Genomic DNA, 25105 nt, shown 5'->3' with positions numbered 1-25105 from the left:
TCCCTTTATGTATTATGTTTGTGTTGAATTCGCTAACCTTAGCCAGGACATTAACAGGGCCACTACAATCCGAGTAATGAGGCAAACCCAACAGGCTGGGTTCTTGCTCCCGATCCTTGGTCAGGGTTCCTGCTCCCGATCCTTGGTCAGGGTTCCCGATCCCGATCCTCACACAGTCAGAGTTCCTGCTCCTGCTCCTGATCCTTACAAAGTCCGGGTTCCTGCTCCCGATCCTTGGTCAGGGTTCCCAATCCCGATCCTCATACAGTCAGAGTTCCTAATCCGGATCCTGATCCTTACAAAGTATGGGTTCCTGCTCCCGATCCTTGGTCAGGGTTCCTGCTCCTGGTCCTCTCTCAGTGGCCCTGACTGTCAGCTTTGAGAGTATGATGCTGAAGAAAGTCCCGATCTCTTGCTCTCTTACACAAAGTCCTTCTCAACTTTCATTTCACTTTTTGCCCTATCATACTCAATCCCATCTCGCAATCTTTTTACCGAATAAAATTATAATTTAATTTCTTTTTTCTCGTTTATCTCCTTTTCCGGAGGTGGATGCACGTTTTTAGAAAGCTTGCCAATCAAAAGCCTGGATTCAGAAGGTTGCTGCATTTGCAAAACCTTGTCCAATCGCACAGCTCATTTGCAGACACATCCTGCCTGACCAATCAGGTTATGAATCGACTTTTCTTCATCGTGCTTGGTTCCATCTCCATCGCGACGAGCTGAGGTACATGGGAACAGGAGCAGGCCATTCAGCCCATCGAGCCTGCCTCCATTCAGTCAGATCATGGCTGATCTGTGCCGTAACTCCGTCTACCCACCTTGGTTCCATAATCGCTTAACACTCTTGCCTAACAAAAATCCTATCAACCTCAGACTTGAAATTCTCAATTGACCCCCAGCCGCAGAGAGTTGTTGATGCCAGTTCATTAGATATATTCAAGTGGGAGTTAGATATGGCCCTTACAGCTAAAGGGATCAAGGGGTATGGAGAGAAAGCAGGAAAGGGGTACTGAGGTGAATGATCAGCCATGATCTTATCGAATGGTGGTGCAGGCTCGAAGGGCTGAATGGCCTACTCCTGCACCTATTTTCTATGTTTCTATGAAAGAGAGTTCCAAATTTCCAGCACCCTTTGTGTGAAGTGCTTTCTGACATCACCACGGACATCAGCCCAGCTCTAATTTTAAGATTACGCCCTCTTGTTCTGGACTTGCCCACTAGAAAATAGCTTTTTATCATTCATGGATTGTGGGCGTCGCTGGCAAGGCCGGCATTTATTGCCCATCCCCCTAATTGCCCCTTGAGAAGGTGGTGGTGAGCCGCCTTCTTGAACCGCTGCAGTCCGTGTGGTGAAGGTGCTCCCACAGTGCTGTTAGGGAGGGAGTTCCAGGATTGTGACCCAGCGACGATGAAGGAACGGCCGATATATTTCCAAGTGAGGATAGTGTGTGACTGGGAGGGGAACGTGGAGGTGGTGGTGTTCCCATGCGCCTGCTGCCCTTGTCCTTCTGGGTGGTAGAGGTCGTGGGTTTGGGAGGTGCTGCCGAAGAAGCCTTGGCGAGTTGCTGCAGTGCATCTTGTCGATGGTACACACTGCAGCCCCGGTGCGCCGGTGGTGGAGGGAGTGAATGTTGAAGGTGGGGGATGGGGAGCCGATCAAGTGGGCTGCTCTGTCCTGGATGGTGTCGAGCTTCTTGAGTGTTGTTGGAGCTGCACCTCATCCAGGCAAGTGGAGAGTGTTCCATCACACTCCTGACTTGTGCCTTGTAGACGGTGGAAAGGCTTTGGGGAGTCAGGAGGTGAGACACTCGCCGCAGATACCCAGCCTCTGACCTGCTCTTGTAGCCACAGTATTTATGTGTCTGGTCCAGTTAAGTTTCTGGTCAATGGTGACCCCCAGGATGTTGATGGTGGGGGATTCAGTGATGGTAATACCGTTGCCTCTCTTGTTGGAGATGGTCATTCCCTGACACTTGTGTGGCACGAATGTTACTTGCCACTTAAACCCGACCTCTTTGACCAAGCTTTTGGTCATCTGACCTAATATCTCATGTGGCTCGCTGTCAGATTGTGTGTTTATTACAGGGATATGAGAAAATCCGGTGGGAAAGTGGAGTTGAGTCGAAGATCAGCCATGATCTTATTAAATGGCCAACTCCTGCTTCTAATTCTTATGTTCTTATAACGTTCCTGCGAAACGCCTTGGAACACTTTACTATGTTAAAGGCGCTATATAAATACAAGTTGTTGTTCTGCAGCAGTATGTGTGTAATAATATATATATATATATATATATATATATAGCACTCCTTGGTATAGCACTCCTATGACCCTCCTTCAGCAAAATGGCCCAGTTCCTAGAGGTGAATCATAGAAATTTACAGCACGGAAGGAGGCCATTTCGGCCCATTGTGTCCGCGCCGGCCGACCAAGAGCTACCCAGCCTAATCCCACTTTCCAGCTCTCGGTCCGTAGCCCTGTAGGTTACGGCACTTCAAATGTACATCCAAGTACTTTTTAAATGTGGTGAGGGTTTCTGCCTCTACCACCCTTTCAGGCCGTGAGTTCCAGACCCCCACCACCCTCTGGGTGAAGAAATTTCCCCTCAAATCCCCGCTAAACCTCCCCCCAATTATTTTAAATCTATGCCCCCTGGTTGTTGACCCCTCAAAGGGAAATAGGCCCTTCCTATCCACTATATCTAGGCCCCTCATAATTTTATACACCTCAATAAGGTCTCCCCTCAGCCTCCTCTGTTCCAAAGAAAACAACCCCAGCCTATCCAATCTTTCCTCATCGCTAAAATTCTCCAGTCCAGGCAACATCCTGGTAAATCTCCTCTGTACCCTCTCCAGTGCAATCACATTTTTCCTGTAATGTGGTGACCAGAACTGCACGCAGTACTCCAGCTGTGGCCTAACTCGTGTTTCATACAGTTCAAGCATTACCTGCCTGCTCTTGTATTCTGTGCCCTGGCAGAGTTTCCATACACCTCAAAGCAGGAAGGCCCTGTGCGGAACCCGAGCTTCACACAGCTGTGCTCAGTGGAGTGGAAGGAAATCCACTCGGTCATTGCAACGGATTGTTTGACAGGCACCAAGTTTCCCAGAGAAGTGAAGCACGATGCAGGTGACATTCCTGGAGGTGTGTGCTACATATTGTTGGGAGTCTACAAGACCAACAATGCCCCCATAGGCTGGCCTCCCCCCGCCCCCCCCCTCAGGGACAGTGCCACACACGCACTTCCCGAGAACACCATCGCAAGCCTTTCATTCGCAACGTGTAGAAATTTCCTGTCGCGCTGCTCATAGTCATGTACCGCCTGGGTGGTTTTATAGGGAACTGCACTACTGTACAGTCACATTGCTGGGCGGGCCACATTGTTCGCATGCCCGACACGAGACTCCCAAAGCAAGCGCTCTACTTGGAACTCCTTCACGGCAAACGAGCCAAAGGTGGGCAGATGAAACGTTACAAGGACGCCTTCAAAGCCTCCCTGATAAAATGCAACTTCCCCACCGACTCCTGGGAGTCCCTGACCAAAGACCGCCCTAATTGGAGGAAGTGCATCCAGGAGAGCGCTGAGCACCTTGAGTCTCATCGCCGAGAGCGTGCAGAAACCAAGCGCAGGCAGCGGAAGGAACGTGCGGCAAACCAGTCCCACCCTCCCCTTCCCTCAACGACTATCTGTCCCACCTGTGACAGGGGCTGTGGCTCTTGTATTGGACTGTTCAGCCACCTAAGGACTCATTTTTAAGAGCGGAAGCAAGTCTTCCTCGACTCCAAGGGACTGCCTATGATGATGACTACAGTCACATATAGGACTAGAAATCTGAGGTTTATTGTTAAGGGTTTAAAGTGGGGCAGGGGGGGGAGAACGGAGATCAGTTTGTGCACGAGTTACTGTTGTGAACGCAGTCATAGCTCACTCGGAGAATACGTGGCTGTGGCTCAACGGGCAGCTCTCTCCCTGCTGAGTCAGAAGGTCATGGGTTCAAGGCCCCCATCAGAGGTACCACCCTTCAGATGAGACGTTAAACCGAGGCCCCATCTGCCCTCTCAGGTGTAAGTAAAAGATCCCATGGCACTATTTTGAAGAAGAGCAGAGGAGTGTCCTGGGGCCAATATTTATCCCTCAATCAACATAACAAAAACAGATTATCTGCTCATTGCTGTTTGTGGGAGCTTGCTGTGCGCAAATTGGCTGCCGTGTTTCCCACATTACAACAGTGACTACACTCCAAAAATACTCCATTGGCTGTAAAGCACTTTAGGATGGCCCAAAGTCTTTCTTTTCCAATTCAGAAGGAAATTTTAAAAATTGGATTTTTAACCCCACTGACACATTTATTATTAGAGAAGAGGACAATGAGAGAAAATGAATGTTACTGGTGTGAAGTTTGACAATAAAAAAAATTCGGAGAAGGTAGATTGAGTCACGTAGAAACAAGAAGTTATAGGAACTAAGGGTTGGGGGCGGGAACAACATTTATATCGTGCACGCCAAATTGATAAAAGATCTGAGAGTGCTTTACAAAGGGAAGGGCATTAATATATGTTAAGCCTCCCAGTAGAGTAGCAGAAAGCAATGTCGTACAAATGTGTTACGTGACCAGCTTCTAATATCGCCATTGCTAGACCCATGTTACCATCAAAAAGCAAAGGGGAAAATTACACCAGGCTTTCTGCCCCAGGCCACAACAACAACAACTTGTATTTATATAGCGCCTTTAACGTAGTAAAACATCCCAGAGCGCTTCACAGGAGCGTTACAAGACCAAATATTTGACACCAAGCCACAGAAGGAGAAATTATGGCAAATGACCAAAAGCTTGGTCAAAGAGGTAGGTTTTAAGAAGCGTCTTAAAGGAGGAAAGAGAGGTAGAGAGGTGGAGAGGTTTAGGGAGGGAGTTTCAGAGCTTGGGGCCCAGGCAACAGAAGGCACGGCCACCGATGGTTGAGCGATTATAATCAGGGATGCTCAAGAGGGCAGAATTAGAGGAGCGCAGATATCTCGGGGGTTTGGGTTTGTGGGGTTGGAGGAGGTTACAGAGATAGGGAGGGGGCGAGGGCCATGGAGGGATCTGAAAACAAGGATGAGAATTTTGAAATCGAGGCTTTGTTTAACCGGGAGCCAATGTAGGTCAGCGAGCACAGGGCGATGGGTGAGCGGGACTTGGTGCGAGTTAGGACACGGGCCACTGGCCTCAAGGTTACATCGGATAGAACGCAGGAGCCCAACCAGTGTGTTGGAATAGTTTAAGTCTAGAGGTAACAAAGGCATGGATGAGGCTTCAGCAGCAGATGAGCTGAGGCAGGGATGGAGACGGGCGATGTTACAGAGGTGGAAATAGGCGGTGTTAGTTATGACGTGGATGTGTGGCCGGAAACTCGTTTCAGGGTCAAGAAACGCACCAATGTATCACCATCCTTTGCTGGCCGCGGCAAAAGTATTATAGAGAATGTACGGCACAGGAACAGACCCTCCAGCCACACCGCTCCGGGCCGGGGTTTATGCTCCACACCAGCCTCCTCCCACCCCTCTCCATCTCACCCCATTACCATGGTCCTGCTATCCCTTTCTCCCTCATGTGTTTACCGAGCTCCCCCTTAAATATCTCTCTGCTGTGTGAGGGCATCCAATGGGGACTGTGTCAGTGAGCCCTAATGGTCCCATGGTACAGATATCCCAACAACACGCACTCTGTAGGGTTAGACGCAGGGAACTGCTGGGGAACTGGGCGGGGTCTGCTGGTCCCTAATGGGAGCGCACCTCGCTGAGATTCAGCGCCGACAGAAAGTCGGAAGCCAATTGGTAACACGGGGCCGAAATTGCCCTCCGCCCCGCTCGGGTAAGATAATTCAAATTAAATGGCGAATTACCACCAGGACAGATAGGGCGGGGGAAGAGGGGGAAATTGGGTATTTTTGGCTGCTAAAATAAATGGGGCGGTGCTGGGGGAGACAGCGAGGTGGGAGTGGGGCGGAAGGCGGGCAGTGTTGTTGGCGCGGCGCGTGCTGACGCATCGCTACGTCCCGCCTCTTCACTTAAAGGGGAGGGACGCTGCGAGGTCTCTTTGGCGCCCACTGGGACACCAGGGAGGGCTTCGGCCCGGCATCCAAGAGCGGGGTAATGGGCTGCCTGTGGGTGGCCCGGCAGAACCAGCGGCCGCCATGGTCAGGCCGACTTCAGAGTCGGCCAACATTCAAAACAAAATGGCGGCCGCGGCGGTGCGCCCTCCCCTTTCAGGGCTTCCCGTCGCGCGAAGCTGTCGGGGGCACCGAGTGGCGGCGGCGGCTGCAATCCAGCGGGGTAATTTCCCTCGCGGGGCTGAAAAGGGGTCGGCGCGCGGCCAACAACGAGTCGGAGCGCTGGGCGGGGCGGAAACACGGGGCGCCGCTCCCGGCCCGGGGAAATTCCAGGTGGGGGCGCACCATCTGTCTGCCCCCAGTCGGAAAGGCCTTCCCCTCCGCATCACCGGGCCTTAAAAAAAAAAAGGGTCAATTTTGCCCCCAAAGTATTTTGACCGGTTAACGGAGAGCAAAGTTTGAGGAGAAGGAGAACTTTTTTTGTTTGTCGACATGATTCTAATAAATGCAAGTTCCACCTTATGCCCAACATGGAAATAATGCCAATGCAGGCCAGCCGAATCCAATGCAAGGCGGATATATCCAAAGACACAAGCGGATTTCAGGAGGAAAACAGAAACCAGGTCAACACCACCTGCAGAAGACCAAGAGCCACACATCTGAGCTCCAAAACCGAGAGTGTATAAGCGTCACAACCACCTCAGGATATAGTGTGCCCGTTACACTCAATACCCAGTGGCCTACTGCTCCCTCACCCCACACTACTTGGTATTCCTAGCGGCTACTTAGTTCGAACCCACCTAGACTGGCATAGACTGTCCTCTCTACTTATTCTTTTCTCACCAGCATGTGGAGGTTATGCTTGAACTGTATAAAACACTAGTTAGGCCACAGCTGGAGTACTGCGTGCAGTTCTGGTCACCGCATTACAGGAAAGATGTGATTGCACCAGAGAGGGTACAGAGGAGATTTACAAGAATGTTGCCAGGACTAGAGAATTTTAGCTCATGAGGAAAGATTGGATAAAGAAAGACTTGGATTTATATAGCGCCTTTCACAACCACCGGATGTCTCAAGGTGCTTTACAGCCAATGAAGTACTTTGAGTGTAGTCACTGTTGTAATGTGGGAAACGTTGGATAGGCTGGGGTTGTTTTCCTTGGAACAGAGGAGGCTGAGGGGAGACCTAATTGAGGTGTATAAAATTATGAGGGTCCTGGATAGAGTGGATAGGAAGGACCTGTTTCCCTTAGCAGCGAGGTCAATAACCAGGGAACATAGATTTACAGTAATTGGTAGGAGGTTTAGAGGGGATTTGAGGGGAATCTTCTTCGCCCAGAGGGTGGTGGGGGTCTGGAACTCACGGCCTGAAAGGGTGGTAGAGGCAGAAACCCTCACCACATTTAAAAAGTACTTGGAGGTGCACCTGAAGTGTCGTAACCTACAGGGCTGCGCACCGAGAGCTGGAAAGTGGGATTAGGCTGGGTAGCTCTTGGTCGGCCGGCGTGGACACGATGGGCCGAATGGCCTCCTTCCGTGCTGTAAATTTCTATGATTCTATGAAATAAAATGCCAAAGCGATTATATCAGGTGGGTTTGTCTGCGCTTGTACAAGGCAGGTGAAAGGACCCAATGAAAGCCGAGATATTTAACAGCTCTGCTGATCTGGTAGCTGTTATTGCTTGTCCGATGGGGGAAGTGTCTGCCCTTCCCCAGAGAGCATCACAGGGGTCGGAGAGAGGCCTATAAAGGCCAGCGGGAGCTCGGAGCAGTCAGTCGAGGAGGCGGGAGCTCGGAGCAGCGCGAGTCCGGGGTCGGAGAGAGGCCTATAAAGGCCAGCGGGAGCTCGGAGCAGTCAGTCGAGGAGGCGGGAGCTCGGAGCAGCGCGAGTCCGGGGTCGGAGAGAGGCGTACCGGTGCAGCTACAGGGAGAAGGCAAAAAAACCAAAGGTGACGTCACAGCCTAGGGGGTAAGTGATTGGCTGGTGATTGGTGAGTAGTTTTTCTTTTTCTTCTTATATTGGTCAGTAACTTTTAACATTGTTATTACCAGTTTAAGTGTATCTAAGGGTTAAGACATGGCAGGAGAGCTCGGTCGGGTGTTATGCTCCTCCTGTACCATGTGGGAACTCAGGGACGCTTCCGGTGTCCCTGACGACTATGTGTGCGGGAAGTGTATCCGCCTCCAGCTCCTGACGGTCCGCGTTACGGAATTGGAGCTGAAGGTGGATTCACTCTGGAGCATCCACGATGCTGAGAATGACGTGAGTATCACGTGTAGTGAGTTGGTCTTACCGCAGGGAAAGGGTCCACAGCCAGATAGGGAATGGAAGACCAGCAGGAAGAGTAGAGCAAGGAAGGTAGTGCAGGGGTCCCCTGCGGTCATCCCCCTGCAAAACAGATACACCGCTTTGGGTACTGTTGAGGGGAATGACTCATCAGGGGAGGGCAGCAGCAGCCAAGTTCATGGCACCGTGGCTGGCTCTGCTGCACAGGAGGGCAAGAAAAAGAGTGGGAGAGCGATAGTGATAGGGGATTCAATTGTGAGGGGAATAGATAGGCGTTTCTGCGGCCGCAACCGAGACTCCAGGATGGTATGTTGCCTCCCTGGTGCAAGGGTCAAGGATGTCTCGGAGCGGGTGCAGGACATTCTGAAATGGGAGGGAGAACAGCCAGTTGTCGTGGTGCACATTGGTACCAACGACATAGGCAAAAAAAGGGATGAGGTCCTACGAAACGAATTTAAGGAGCTAGGAGCTAAATTAAAAAGTAGGACCTCAAAAGTAGTAATCTCGGGATTGCTACCAGTGCCACGTGATAGTCAGAGTAGGAATCGCAGGATAGCGCAGATGAATACGTGGCTTGAGCAGTGGTGCAGCAGGGAGGGATTCAAATTCCTGGGGCATTGGGACCGGTTCTGGGGGAGGTGGGACCAGTACAAACCGGACGGTCTGCACCTGGGCAGGACTGGAACCAATGTCCTCGGGGGAGTGTTTGCTAGTGCTGTTGGGGAGGATTTAAACTAATATGGCAGGGGGATGGGAACCAATGCAGGGAGACAGAGGGAAACAAAAAGGAGCCAAAAGCAAAAGACAGAAAGGAGATGAGGAAAAGTGTAGGGCAGAGAAACCCAAGGCAAAGAACAAAAAGGGCCACTGTACAGCAAAATTCTAAAAGGACAAAGGGTGTTAATAAAACAAGCCTGAAGGCTTTGTGTCTTAATGCAAGGAGTATCCGCAATAAGGTGGATGAATTAATTGTGCAAATAGATGTTAACAAATATGATGTGATTGGGATTACGGAGACGTGGCTCCAGGATGATCAGGGCTGGGAACTCAACATTCAGGGGTATTCAACATTCAGGAAGGATAGAATAAAAGGAAAAGGAGGTGGGGTAGCATTGCTGGTTAAAGAGGAGATTAATGCAATAGTTAGGAAAGACATTAGCTTGGATGATGTGGAATCTATATGGGTAGAGCTGCAGAACACCAAAAGGCAAAAAACGTTAGTAGGAGTTGTGTACAGACCTCCAAACAGTAATAGGGATGTTGGGGAGGGCATCAAACAGGAAATTAGGGGTGCATGCAATAAAGGTGTAGCAGTTATAATGGGTGACTTTAATATGCACATAGATTGGGCTAGCCAAACTGGAAGCAATACGGTGGAGGAGGATTTCCTGGAGTGCATAAGGGATGGTTTTCTAGACCAATATGTTGAGGAACCAACTAGGGGGGAGGCCATCTTAGACTGGGTGTTGTGTAATGAGAGAGGATTAATTAGCAATCTCATTGTGCGAGGCCCCTTGGGGAAGAGTGACCATAATATGGTGGAATTCTGCATTAGGATGGAGAATGAAACAGTAAATTCAGAGACCATGGTCCAGAACTTAAAGAAGGGTAACTTTGAAGGTATGAGGCGAGAATTGGCTAGGATAGATTGGCGAATGATACTTAGGGGGTTGACTGTGGATGGGCAATGGCAGACATTTAGAGACCGCATGGATGAAGTACAACAATTGTACATTCCTGTCTGGCGTAAAAATAAAAAGGGGAAGGTGGCTCAACCGTGGCTATCTAGGGAAATCAGGGATAGTATTAAAGCCAAGGAAGTGGCATACAAATTGGCCAGAAATAGCAGCGAACCTGGGGACTGGGAGAAATTTAGAACTCAGCAGAGGAGGACAAAGGGTTTGATTAGGACAGGGAAAATGGAGTACGAGAAGAAGCTTGCAGGGAACATTAAGGCGGATTGCAAAAGTTTCTATAGGTATGTAAAGAGAAAAAGGTTGGTGAAGACAAACGTAGGTCCCCTGCAGTCAGAATCAGGGGAAGTCATAACGGGGAACAAAGAAATGGCGGATCAATTGAACAAGTACTTTGGTTCGGTATTCACTAAGGAGGATACAAACAACCTTCCGGATATAAAAGGGGTCAGAGGGTCTAGTAAGGAAGAGGAACTGAGGGAAATCTTTATTAGTCGGGAAATTGTGTTGGGGAAATTGATGGGATTGAAGGCAGATAAATCCCCAGGGCCTGATGGCCTGCATCCTAGAGTACTTAAGGAGGTGGCCTTGGAAATAGCGGATGCATTGACAGTCATTTTCCAACATTCCATTGACTCTGGATCAGTTCCTATGGAGTGGAGGGTAGCCAATGTAACCCCACTTTTTAAAAAAGGAGGGAGAGAGAAAACAGGGAATTATAGACCGGTCAGCCTGACCTCAGTAGTGGGTAAAATGATGGAATCAATTATTAAGGATGTCATAGCAGTGCATCTGGAAAATGGTGACATGATAGGTCCAAGTCAGCATGGATTTGTGAAAGGGAAATCATGCTTGACAAATCTTCTGGAATTTTTTGAGGATGTTTCCAGTAAAGTGGACAAAGGAGAACCAGTTGATGTGGTATATTTGGACTTTCAGAAGGCTTTCGACAAGGTCCCACACAAGAGATTAATGTGCAAAGTTAAAGCACATGGGATTGGGGGTAGTGTGCTGACGTGGATTGAGAACTGGTTGTCAGACAGGAAGCAAAGAGTAGGAGTAAACGGGTACTTTTCAGAATGGCAGGCAGTGACTAGTGGAGTGCCGCAAGGTTCTGTGCTGGGGCCCCAGCTGTTTACATTGTACATTAATGATTTAGACGAGGGGATTAAATGCAGTATCTCCAAATTTGCGGATGATACTAAGTTGGGTGGCAGTGTGAGCTGCGAGGAGGATGCTATTAGGCTGCAGAGTGACTTGGATAGGTTAGGTGAGTGGGCAAATGCATGGCAGATGAAGTATAATGTGGATAAATGTGAGGTTATCCACTTTGGTGGTAAAAACAGAGAGACAGACTATTATCTGAATGGTGACAGATTAGGAAAAGGGAAGGTGCAACGAGACCTGGGTGTCATGGTACATCAGTCATTGAAGGTTGGCATGCAGGTACAGCAGGCGGTTAAGAAAGCAAATGGCATGTTGGCCTTCATAGCGAGGGGATTTGAATACAGGGGCAGGGAGGTGTTGCTACAGTTGTACAGGGCCTTGGTGAGGCCACACCTGGAGTATTGTGTACAGTTTTGGTCTCCTAACTTGAGGAAGGACATTCTTGCTATTGAGGGAGTGCAGCGAAGGTTCACCAGACTGATTCCCGGGATGGCGGGACTGACCTATCAAGAAAGATTGGATCAATTGGGCTTGTATTCACTGGAGTTCAGAAGAATGAGAGGGGACCTCATAGAAACGTTTAAAATTCTGACGGGTTTAGACAGGTTAGATGCAGAAAGAATGTTCCCAATGTTGGGGAAGTCCAGAACCAGGGGTCACAGTCTGAGGATAAGGGGTAAGCCATTTAGGACCGAGATGAGGAGAAACTTCTTCACCCAGAGAGTGGTGAACCTGTGGAATTCTCTACCACAGAAAGTAGTTGAGGCCAATTCACTAAATATATTCAAAAGGGAGTTAGATGAAGTCCTTACTACTCGGGGGATCAAGGGTTATGGCGAGAAAGCAGGAAGGGGGTACTGAAGTTTCATGTTCAGCCATGAACTCATTGAATGGCGGTGCAGGCTAGAAGGGCTGAATGGCCTGCTCCTGCACCTATTTTCTATGTTTCTATGTTTCTACAGTGGCTCGGAACCACACGATGTGGTGAGTCTGTGGACTAAACCAGTAGGGGAAGGCTGAATAAAACAGGCACTTGCAGCAACTGCGGCTAATCCTGCTGCTCTGGGTGTTACCGATCGGTCAGTCCAAAACCAGTCAGGCTCCAAGGCACTGACCGCTTCAGGAGCCCGCCGGTTAAACAAGCGCGACGTGTTGCATTGATCCTGCATGCTGAAAGCTTCTTGTGGCCCTGACCAGATCCATTTCCGATCGTCTGGACTGGGCCAATCACAGCCACTGTACGGGTTAGAGAGGCTGATGGCGTGTACCACACCCGCACTAACCCACCACAACTAAAACAGGGGCCGGGAAACTCGATAAGGCCCGAAAACGGTCGCGGTAGGAGAAATTTTCTCACACTTGTAAAAAAAAGATGGGCCACAGCGTTATTCTGGGGCTGCATTTCGTGGTGTTCAGCCCCGTGCTGAACACGCTGAACACCAGCACGGACTCTAGGGAAGGGCCTGGAGATCGGAGGGAGTGGGAGGGCTGGGATCGGTGGGGGGGGCGGGGGGGGGAGGGCGGAGAGGGGCGAGAGGTCAGGGCCGGGATCCGGGGGAGTGGGAGGGCGGAGAGGGGTGAGAGGTCAGGGCCGGGATCCGGGGGAGTGGGAGGGCGGAGAGGGGCGAGAGGTCAGGGCCGGGATCCGGGGGAGTGGGAGGGCGGAGAGGGGCGAGAGGTCAGGGCCGGGATCCAGGGGAGTGGGAGGGCGGAGAGGGGTGAGAGGTCAGGACCGGGATCCGGGGGAGTGCCGGGATCAGGTGTGGAAGGTCATGGCCAAGATCGGGGGGAGATGTCGGTGAGGGCCTGGAGGTTGGAGGAGAGAGTGAGGTCGGTTAGTGTTTGTTTCCCCGGAGGCAGTCAGTACATGCATGGGCTGCCTCAGACCCAAACCAAATTTGTAAGAGATTGCAAAGGCGGGCGTTGGGCCCCGTATTTGAATATGTTAACAGCCCAACACCCGATTCTTTTATTGCCCTCACCAACATGGCATCTGCAGAGGTGGACAGAAGCAAGACAGAAGTTATTTTTATTTTCCACGAAACCGGCCTTAACCTCCGGTACTAAGGCCCAGGATCTCAGAGTCTCACACTGTCCCATTTGTGCAGTCACTGTTGTAATGTGGGAAACACAGGTAGCCAATTTGCGCACAGCAAGCTCCCACAAACAGGATAGCTTCATTACCAGGAACACCGTCTTTTGCGGCATTTTTAAACCAGCACGGACGCACGGGCGTTTGGAACAGTGCTGCTGCTCCTTAGGACTGGGGCAGGCCGAGTTTCACATTCCCTAACTTGCCGGTTCCTGATCTCGCGTGTCTGAAGGTGGTGACTGTGAAGACGCTGCTTTAACCTCTTGTGCAGCAGAGCAGGTCTCCAGTCGTCCTGGTTAACCCTTGCCACTGGACCAAGGCCTAGCTCGGTCAAGCCCGTGTGGTGGCTGATGTGCAACAGTCACCCCACGTTAAAAAAATCCACACCCAGGCATCTTCCATCCTTCAACTGGAGTTCAGGACTGGAATATTAGGTCCTTCATTGAAACATCTGTGAACCCATGTGGAAGCAAGTCATCCTCGTTCGAGGGACCGCCTATAATGATGATGTTTCAACCTCCTGTACCAATTTTAGTGCAAAGCGCCTTCCACACAATACAGGTAAATGTACTTCACAACACGCGCATGTTTAATTAACAATACTCGGCCACAATTCAGTAACCAAAGAAACAAAGAGCTCAACGAGCAGAACACCCACACCCCAACGCGCCCGTTAGGCTGCGCGGGCCGCTCACCGATGGAAAAACTGCACACACGCAGATATTTGTAGGTGCCAGCTAAAGGGGCAGAGGGAACATTGCCACACCCTACATTTTGCCGTAACATTTTACCGGCAAACACACAGAAAGGTTAAAGTTCACAGGCATACACCGTGTGATTATGAGGATTGAGATCACATGACCAATGACAGTGCCGATTAATCGTTTTTGATTTACTAATCAGAAATGCAATTTGACAGATCTGAATTCCCCAGAGCCGTCCGCCGCCTTGAACTCAAACTGCAATGTGAAAAAGACTTGCATTTATATAGCGCCTTTCATGCCACCGGACGTCTCAAAGCGCTTTACAGCCAATGAAGTACTTTTGGAGTGTAGTCACTGTTGTATTGTAGGAAACACGGCAGTCAATTTGCGCACAGCAAACTCCCACAAACAGCGATGTGACAATGACCAGATAATCTGTTTTTGTTATATTGATTGAGGGATAAATATTGGCCCCAGGACATCAGGGATAACTCCCCTGCTCCTCTTCGAAATAGCACCGGGGGATCTTTTACATCCACTCGGATCCTCGGTCTAAAGTCTCATTTAAAAGACGGCACCTCCGACAGTGCAGCACTGCACTGGGAGTGTCAGCCTAGATTTAAGTGCTCAAGCTCCTGGAGTGGGACTTGAACCCACAACCTTCTGACTCAGAAGCGAGAGTGCTGCCCACTGAGCCACGGCTGACACACAGAAGAGAAGAATAAGCGGAGAGAAAATTGACAAAGGAAAGTTGCCTGCCCTGTGAGTCCCAGAAGGCTGAGGGCCTGGGGAACAGAATAATGGGACTGTTACCCTCAGAAATAAAAGCATGGAACCAGCAGAGGCCACTAAGACCGGCCCTTCCAACGGACCATGTACAGTTGGCCGTGTCATGTACTGCCCACAGTTTATCGACCTTCCTGAAGGAAGTGAGTAACCGCAAATGGAGCTTGTGCAAATGCTGAAATTTCTTCCTATTTCTTATGGTTAACCGAGCGCAGCTCATCACAGATCCACTGCTCCATCTACAAGATGCACTGCAGCAACTCGCCAAGGCTTCTTCGGCAGCACCTCCCAAACCCGCGACCTCTACCACCTAGAAGGACAAGGGCAGCAGGGGCACGGGAACACCACCACCTCCACGTTCCCCTCCGAGTCACACACCATCCTGACTGGGAAATATATCGGCCATTCCTTCATCGTCGCTGGGTCACAATCCTGGAACTCCCTCCCTAACAGCACTGTGGGAGCACCTTCACCACACGGACTGCAGCGGCTCAAGAAGGCGGCTCACCACCACCACCTCAAGGGGCAATTAGGGATGGGCAATAAATGCCGGCCTTGCCGGCGACGCCCACATCCCAGGAACGAATATAAAAATAAGCTTACCGATTTCCTGCGTTCCAGTTATTTTCTACGGCCCCAGCGAGGGAACGGCCAATGTACCAGAAAATATTTATCCTCAACACCTGCACATACCGTGTAACTTTTACATATGCTGCTAACTGGATATCCACCCAGCCCTTTTTAAAGTCCCTTTCCAGTGTCCACAGAGAGCCGGACAGCTAGAGTGTCGCCCAGCACGATGCGACAATATTTAAAGACAGACATGCATTTATATAGCGCCTTTCACAGCCACCGAACGTCTCAAAGTGCTTTACAGCCAATGAAGTACTTTTTGGCGTGTAGTCACTGTTGTAATGTGGGAAACGCAGCAGCCAATATATGGACAGATTTTTGAATGATAAGGGAGTAAAGGGTTATGGGGAGCGGACATGGAAATGGAGCTGAGTCCAAGATCAGATCAGCCATGATCGTATTGAATGGCGGAGCAGGCTCGAGGGGCCGAATGGCCGACTCCTGCTCCTATTTATGTTCGTTCTTATGTTCTAATTTACGCACAGCAAGCTCCCACAGACAGCAATGTGATAATGACCACATAATCTGCTTTTTTGTTATGTTGATTGCGGGATAAACATTTTACTTTCCATCGAAGTCATGACGTTAATGACTTCAGCTAGCGATGTATTACGGGCGGCTGAATCAATGTCACCCGCTTACACCATCACCCAAAGTCAGAATTATTCCCCCCCCCCCCCTCTCAATGGGAGGATTGGATTGGGCTGGCCCGTGATGCCTTATATAGTCAAATAGTCTCCCCGTACCTATTTTTAAAAAATTCACAGGATGTGGGCGTCGCTGGCAAGGCCGGCATTTATTGCCCATCCCTAACTGCCCCTCGAGAAGGTGGTGGTGAGCCGCCTTCTTGAACCGCTGCAGTCCGTGTGGTGAAGATGCTCCCACAGTGCTGACTTTGTTGCAGTGGTTTGGTACAATACAGTGTCTCGCTGGGCCATTTCAGAGGGCAGTTAAGAGTCAACCACATTGCTGTGGGTCTGGAGTCACATAGAGGCCAGACCGGGTAAGGGCGGCAGATTTCCTTCACTAAAGGAGTCGAGGGTTATGGGGAGCGGGCGGGGAAGTGGAGTTGCGGCCATGATCAGATATGATCTTATTGAATGGCAGAGCAGGCTCGAGGGGCCAAATGGCTGACTCCTGCTCCTATTTCTTATGTACCAAAAGGACATTAGTGAACCAGTTGGGTTTCCTCTGACAATACACGGGTTTCATGGTCACCGTTACAGACACAAGCTTTTCATTTCCAGATTTATTTAATTAACTGAATTTAAATTCCCCAGCTGCCGTGATGGGATTAGAACTCACGTCTCCAGATCATTATCCAGGCCTCTGGATTACTGGCCCAGTAACATAACCACTATGAGCATAAAATATACGAATATAAGAATCAGGAGCAGGAGTCGGCCATTTGGCCCCTCGAGCCTGCTCCACCATTCAATAAGATCATGGCTGATCTGATCATGGACTCAGCTCCACTTCCCCGCCCGCTCCCCATAACCCTCGACTCCCTTAACGCTCAAAAATCTGTCTATCTCCACCTTAAATATATTCAATGACACAGCCTCCACAGCTTTATGGCGCAGAGAATTCCACAGATTTACAACCCTCAGAGAAGAAATTCCTCCTCATCCCAGTTTTAAATGGGCGGCCCCTTATTCTGAGACTATGTCCCCTAGTTTTAGTTTCCCCTATGAGTGGAAATATCCTCTCAGCATCCACCTTGTCAAGCCCTCTCATTATCTTATAAGTTTCAATAAGATCACCTCTCATTCTTCTGAATTCCAATGAGTAGAGGCCCAACCTACTCAACCTTTCCTCATAAGTCAACCCTCTCATCTCTGGTATCAACTTCATGAACCTTCTCTGAACAGCTTCCAATGCAAGTATAACTGCGTTCCCGTACCTGTACTATTCAGGCTCACTCACAAGGAGCAGCCATCAAGGTAACCCATCCGAGGGGAGCGCCCCCTGCAGGCTGCACCATATTCTGCGCCACGTTACTTTCAATGTGCGGTCCCGCTAAATCTCAACGTACGCGCGGTAATTCCAGTGCGGAAGCCCGTGAGCAGCCATGCACAGCTTAGAGGGAACATTGCCAAGGGACCTGTAGAAACTAGCCCCAGCAAAGTCCACCAAATTCAGGAGCGCAGGTGAGAAAATCCGGAAGAGTTTTCACAGCAGAGAGTGGCTCCAACGATAGATATTTGAGGATTAGATAAAAGCAGGGAAGTCTTGCTACAGCTATACAGGGCATTGGTGAGGCCACATCTGGAATAGTGCGTGCAGTTTTGGTTTCCATATTTACGAAAGGATATCCTTGCTTTGGAGGCAGTTCAGAGAAGGTTCACTAGCTTGATTCCGGAGATGAGGGGGTTGACTTATGAGGAAAGGTTGAGTAGGTTGGGCCTCTACTCATTGGAATTCAGAAGAATGAGAGGTGATCTTATCGAAACGTATAAGATTATGAGGGGGCTTGACAAGGTGGATGCAGAGAGGATGTTTCCACTGATAGGAGAGACTAGAACTAGAGGGCATGATCTTAGAATAAGGGGCCGCCCATTTAAAACTGAGATGAGGAGGAATTTCTTCTCTGAGGGTTGTAAATCTGTGGAATTTGCTGCCTCAGAGAGCTGTGGAAGCTGGGACATGGAATAAATTTAAGACAGAGATAGACAGTTTCTTAAACGCTAAGGGAATAAGGGGTTATGGGGAACGGGCAGGGAAGTGGAGCCAAGTCCATGATCGGATCAGCCATGGCTCGGAGAGGAATGTTCCCAGATTTTTCTCCCTAAATTGGCCTGGGTTTTTATCTGCTTTTTGCCTCTCCCAGGAGATCACATGGCTCCGGTTGGGGTGGAGTGTAGAATTTTTCAGTATAAGAGGTGTCGCAGTTGTGTGAGGCGGACTGGTTGGGCTGGGTGGTCTTTGCCTTGCCGTCATTTACATATAAACCTATGGACACCTTCAGGGCTGCTGACCGAGGGCCGTGCGGCTCTTTGTCGGCCGGCGCGGACACGGTGGGCCGGAATGGTCTCCTTCTGCGCTGTAAATTTCTATGTTTCTATGATCTTATTGAATGGCGGAGCAGGCTCAAGGGGCCGTATGGCCTACTCCTGTTCCTATTATGTTATGATGGTGCTCACGTTCCTGGCCTCACTCTGCAAATACGCAGGAGCAAAGTGCTGCCTGCAATACCAAAACTGAACTTTGTCCCGAGCTCAGCAGTGGTGTTTGCAATGCTCATGCAAGCATAACAGTGAAACTGGAACTTATCTTGAATTAAAGAAAGAATTTTGCATTTATATAGCGCCTTTCGCAACCTCAGGGCGCCCCAAAGCGGTTCACAGCCAATCAATTGCTTTGTGAAGTGTTATCATTATCATAGACAGTCCCTCGAAACGAGGATGACTTGCTTCCACTCCAAAAAGGTGTTTCAATAAAGGACCTAATATTCCGGATCCCGAACTACATCCTGAAGGGTGGAAGATGCCTGTGGGTGGATTTTTTTAACGTGGGGTGACCGTTGCACACCAGCCACCACACGGGCTTGACAGAGCGAGGTCTTGGTCCAGTGGCAAGGGTTAACCAGGACGACTGGAGACCTGCTCTGCTGCATGGACCGAGCGTGCACTCACATATCGCAGTGTGGGCTGGGCCCGTGCTGCCCCTGGGCCCTCGCCTCTTCGGGGCCCCGAAATCGCGCCTCTCCTGGGCCCCGATCACGTCCCTCTACAGTCTCTCGCCGCTCCTTCGGCCCGACCTCGCCGCTCCTGCCCACGCTCCAATCACCGACCTGGACCTCGATGAAGTCCCTCGTTGCTGCCGTCGCCCCCCCTGCACCGACTCGTGTTGTACCTTGCCGTGGTACGCTGCCCGCTTCCCGTGGCCGCTGCTCACCGCTCCTTTTATGGCCCTGACCTGTCGCTGACGGTCTCTCGCGGGTCAGGGCCCATTGTTACAACAGTGGCTACACTTCAAAAATACTTCATTGGCTGTAAAGGGTTTTGGGATGTCCTGAAAGACACTATTATAAATCTTTCTTTTAACTATCATCATTTACTCCCAACTGGTGAGGAGTTAATTCTTATTTTAAAACTTATGCCAGCATGTTGGTGTGCTATTCTGCTACACCACTGTTCCATATGATAAACCCCTTTGAATGTTAGGCACTTGCTTTATAAATAGTAAGGGATAGAATATCTCTTGTCTAAAAATATTCATGCTGGTTAGCAGCTCATTTAACTATCAAATATTTGACAGTTTCCAATATCTTTAGGAGCACAGGAATCCTCAAATTAGAAAGGAAAATGGGAGACGAAAGGGGAATCTACACTAGAATTTATTTTTTAAGTATAAGAGGGAAAAATGATAGCTATAATCCTGACAATCAGCACCCATATTGGAACTTTATTTTTGAAGGAGCTAGTAGTTGGTTCCGGGGAAGTTTTAATTTATTTGTCTCGTTCGCCAACTGACATGGAAAATTAGCTTGCTTTCCAGACTTCTGCCAAACCAACTTTGTGAAGTGCAGTCACTGTTGTAACGCGGCAGCCAATTTGTGCACAGCAAGCTCCCACAAACAGCAATGTGATAATGAGCAGATAATCTGTTTTTGTTACGTTGGTTGATAATGAAGAAGAAAGCTGCGGACTGGTCAGGCGGGCAGAACGGTGGCAAATGGAAATTAATCCGGGAGAAGTGTGAGGTCATTGGGGAGGGCTAACAAGGCAAGGGAATACACATTAAATGGTAGGACACTGAGAAGTGTAGAGGAACAAAGAGACCTTGGAGTGCAGGTCCACAGATCCCTGAAGGTAGCAGGCCGGGTAGATAAGATGGTTAAGAAGGTATAGGGAATACTTGCCTTTATTAGCCAAGGCATGGAATACAAGAGCAGGGAGGTTATGCTTGAACTATATAAAACACTAGTTAGGCCACAGCTGGAGTACTGCGTGCAGTTCTGGTCACCGCATTACAGGAAGGACGTGATTGCACTGGAGAGGGTACAAGGATGTTGCTGGGAGTGGAGAATCTTAGCCATGAGGAAAGATTGGATAGGCTGGGTTTGTTTTCCTTGGAACAGAGGAGGCTGAGGGGAGACCTCATTGAGGTGTATAAAATTATGGATAGGAAGGACCTATTTCCCTTAGCAGAGGGGTCAACAACCAGGGGAATAAATGTAAAGTAATTGGTAGGAGGTTTAGAGGGAATTTGAGGGGAAATTTCTTCACCCAGAGGGTGGTGGGGGTCTGGAACTCGCTGCCTGAAAGGGTGGTAGAGGCAGAAACCCTCACCACATTTAAAAAGTACTTGGATGTGCACCTGAAGTGCCGTAACCTACAGGGCTATGGACCGAGAGCTGGAAAGTGGGATTAGGCTGGGTAGCCTCTTGGGCCGAAATAGCCTCCTTCCTTGCTGTAAACGTCTATGATTGCCCAGGACACCAGGGATAACTCCCCTGTTCTTCTTTGAATAGTGCCACGGGATCTTTTACGTCCACCTGAGAGAGCAGACCGGGCCTCGGTTTAACGTCTCATCCGAAAGACGGCACCTCCGACAGTGCAGCACTACCTCAGCACTGCACTGGAGTGTCAGCCTAGATTTATGTCCTTGAACCCACAACCTTCTGACTCAGAGGCGAGTGTGCTGCCCACTGAGCCACGATTATGGGTCATTTTGCACTGTGGACCTGTCGTTGCCGGGCAGTGAATTGATCCTGCCCCACTGTCGCCTAGAGGCCTTGTAGCTGACAGAAAAATGAGGTTTGGCCTCAATCGGCCTAGACTGACGAATATTCAGTGTTCGAATCAAACCTGCCCCCAACTGCTGCCAGGAGCTTCCACATTCCAAATCACATCACTCGGTCTGTACAAACCCGGTAGCAGAAAGATACAAATAGACCGAACGGTGTTCATGTGAGTTCATTACCGAGGGAGAATACACGACACACAGTATTTGGGTGCCATCGCTGTCCCCATAATACACAGTTCATTTATTGGGTGTGTGTAAATGTGTTACGTGATCCAGTGTTGGGCCCTGAACTGGTATCGGGTACTGGGGGGGGGGGCTGTGATTCAGTGTTGGAGGGGGCTGTGATCTAGTGTTGGGGAGGCTGTGATCTAGTGTTGGGGGGGGAGGGGCGGGGGGCTGAGATCTAGTGTTGGGAACTTACAGACCTGCGTTCCTAAGTTTCATCTCGACTCTGAGCCGAGAGCCAGGGCATTACGATCGTCATGGGTTGACTTTTGGTGAGGGTCACTCCCCGGCACCAGCCAATGACACGCCCCCTGCTGGGCAGTATGTGCTGGAAAGATGGGAGGGCAGTTGTGATGCCGCAAGAGTCGAATAGCCCGCTCCACCCCGCAATGTCCCGCTCGCCCAGGAAGCAAGGAGCCAGTGCCCCCTCCTGAATCAGCACCTTCAGCAAGAGGGGAGGCCAACATTGCAACCTCCCACACACACACACACAAAAGGACTATAAACATGGACAAGAGCCTCCCCCCCAAAAAAAAGTCCGGCCAATGAAAGAGGCAGACACTTCCTGACCATAGATTGAGAGAGAAAGTGAGAGCAAGAGGCGGTGGCTGCCTGTGTCTAACCAGGGAGGGGGACAGCGAGACACATCTTGAGCACCTCAGCCAGGCACTGCCTGACCGTGGCATGGGGTGGCCGGGCTGGAGATACGGTCCCAGCCAGCGCAGGGTGGAACGGGAGGGATTAGGAAACACTTCCCAGGGGTTACCCCATCGCCCACCCCTGCTGCAGCTCTGCCTTGTCCCACCCCGGACTCCCTGCCCAACTTTTAAAAAGTTTACAGTCTGCATTTTTTTTTGTTTAAAAAGTGCTTTTGCAATAAAGCCTCCTGTTGCTGCGGGCTGAGAATTAGGCCGTTTACTCACATCGTCGAAGAGGGAACCGACATTGGCCGTGAGCAGCAGGACCTCCATCTGGAGCCCTTCAAGTCTAGGATTCAGCAATTCCTTCTAATTCCTCGCCAGCCCCTCTCTCGCCCCTTCCATATAGAGTTCCTCAGGACTGTCAGCAACGTAAAAGTCTCCTTCCTTCTCGCTCTCTCGCGTTGCACATTAACATTTTGGGGGGGGTTTCCGCCTTTTTGCACCAAGCTAACTCCACCCCTTCGAGCTGTTCAAACTCTCACACACTTCCTGTGTTGTCTCCCACCTCTACGCAACGGCAGAGAGCTGGCAGCAACTCAGCCAAAACCTTCTCAACTCTCACCACAGCAAGCTGAAACAAGAAATAGATTGACCTGCTGTGATATTTCCAGAGAGCACACACAGCATTTAAGGTGCCAGAAGTGACAGACGTTCTTGTCAGGCGACCTGGCTCTTTATTAAACAGCACTGGCTTGAGTGCCACAGGAGTCCACAGTGTGGGGCTACAGACATTACACTTCTCCCTCCTTAATGAAGAAATTATTATAACAAACAATTATCATACATAACTTGCATGGTTATACCTAACAAAGGATATGGACTTATTTTGCCATATTTACAAATCAAGCTTAACCACTTCTTTTCTGTTTCGAAGAGAATACTTTCGCTCTCGACAGAACTTTCCAAACATGGTGTCCAATTTAAACTCATTCGAGGCTGATCCTGAGAAACATAGAAAATAGGTGCAGGAGTAGGCCATTCGGGCCTTTGAGCCTGCATCACCATTCAATAAGATCATAGCTGATCATTCCCTCAGTACCCCTTTCCTGCTTTCTCTCCAAACCCCTTGATCTCTTTAGCCGTAAGGGCCATATCTAACTCCCTCTTGAATATATCCAATGAACTGGCATCAACAACTCTCTGCGGTAGAGAATTCCACAGGTTCACAATTCTCTGAGTGAAGAAGTTTCTCCTCATCTCAGTCCTAAATGGCTTACCCCTTATCCTTAGACTGTGTCCCCTGGTTCTGGACTTCCCCAACATCGGGAACATGAAAGTTTTCCTCCAAGGGATGCCCTTGATTTCCATTTGAACTCTCTCTAACTTCAGACTGTTTGGCTGCCTGACTCGGACTCAGACTTAAATTCTGACTTTCTCTGGGATTTGTTTCCAGTACACTAGACATAGGATTTGCTACTGGTGTATCAAAACTATCTGATGAATCAGAAATAATTGAATCATTCCCACCTTCAACTCCTTCCATGTCTGTAGGTAAAATATAATCAATGTGAACAAACCTAACCTGTTCATGACCAAACATCTTGACCAAATATGTGTGGGGACCACATATCTTCACCACTCTTCCTAGTAACCACTTTAACCATTTATGGTGATGGTTCTTCACTCTCACCTTCTGATTTAATTTCACACTTCTCTATTTTACTCTACCTCTATCATGATTCTCTTTCTGTCTTAATTGTGTCTCTTCTACGGACTGTGCCAAGTTTGGTTTTAACAACGAGAATTTGGTTCGTGGCTATCGTTTGAGAAACAACTCTGCTGGTGTTCTACCAGTAGTTGTGTGAGGAGTATTATGATACATAATTAGGAAATTAGCCAATTTGTGGTCCAATGACAACTGTAATTTCTTTGAATTTGGATCCAACATCTGTTTGATGAGGGCATGTTTTACAATTTGTACAGTGTGCTCTGCTGCACCATTTGAAGCAGGATGGTATGGTGGAACCTTGGTATGTTTCACACCATTTTTGCTCGTGAACTGTGCAAATTCTTCTGAACAAAATTGTGGTCCATTATCAGAAACAATTTCTTCCGGGAGGCCAGATGAAGAAAATAAACTTCGCAAAATGTCTAATGTTTTACTTGTTGTTATTTATACATTGGAAACACCTCGACCCACTTTGAATGGCTATCAATCACAATGATCAATTGTTGTCCTTCTAGCTCAGCAAAATCGATATGTAGCCTTTGCCACACCCTGGGAGGCCATTTCCATGGCTGTAATGGTACTGATGGTGGTTGCTTGCTTACCGATTGACATGTCGTACACTGACTGACAATGTACTCTGTCTTTATCAAGACCTGGCCACCATAAGTAACTGCGTGCAAAACTCTTGGTCAAGCACATTCCCAGGTGCTGGTCATGGAGGTCTCCTAATAATTTGGACCTGAATTTATTTGGTATAACTACTCTTGCACCCCACATGATACAATCTTTATCGACTGAGAATTCATTCCTATGAATGAAAAATGGATCTTTGTCTGTTACCTGGTTTGGCCATCCATTTGCAATATAATCATACACCTTTGACATCACTGGGTCACGTTTGGTTGCTCTACCAATCTCTTCAGCTGTGACTGGCAGTTCATCAATGTATGAAAAATAGAACACTTCTTCCCTATCGGGTGTAACTTGTGATGGGGAAGGCAATCTAGACATTGCATCAGCATTACTGTGATCAGCTGATGATCTGTATTCAATATTATATGTATATGCTGACAAAATCAAAGCCCATCTCTGCATTCGGGCTGCAGATAATGTTGGAACTGGGGACTTTGGATGGAGGATTGCTGTCAGGGGCTTATGGTCTGTAACGATGGTAAACTTATGACCATACAAGTATTTGAGGAACTTCTTGACCCCAAAAATGAATGCCAAAGCTTCCTTTTCGATTTGCGCATAATTACGCTCACTGGCACTGAGAGTGCGTGAAGCAAAAACAATTGGTCTCT

The 25105-nt window shown here is 49.2% G+C and overlaps 1 protein-coding gene across 1 annotated transcript in view; it reads right to left on the bottom strand.

Moving 5' to 3' along the window:
* Positions 1-22556, bottom strand: part of LOC139235114 (inositol polyphosphate-5-phosphatase A-like) — a 93793-nt gene extending 71237 nt beyond the window's left edge. Inside the window, exon 1 of the mRNA XM_070866295.1 lies at positions 22355-22556. Within this exon, the coding sequence (XP_070722396.1) occupies positions 22355-22402 (48 nt within the window). The 5' untranslated portion in view covers positions 22403-22556. The remainder of the gene's footprint in view (positions 1-22354) is intronic.
* Positions 22557-25105: the final 2549 nt, after the last annotated feature.

This window comes from Pristiophorus japonicus, chromosome 22 (assembly GCF_044704955.1).
Source record: "Pristiophorus japonicus isolate sPriJap1 chromosome 22, sPriJap1.hap1, whole genome shotgun sequence".
NCBI lineage: Eukaryota > Metazoa > Chordata > Chondrichthyes > Pristiophoridae > Pristiophorus > Pristiophorus japonicus.
This window is presented reverse-complemented; position numbering and strand designations above follow the sequence as displayed.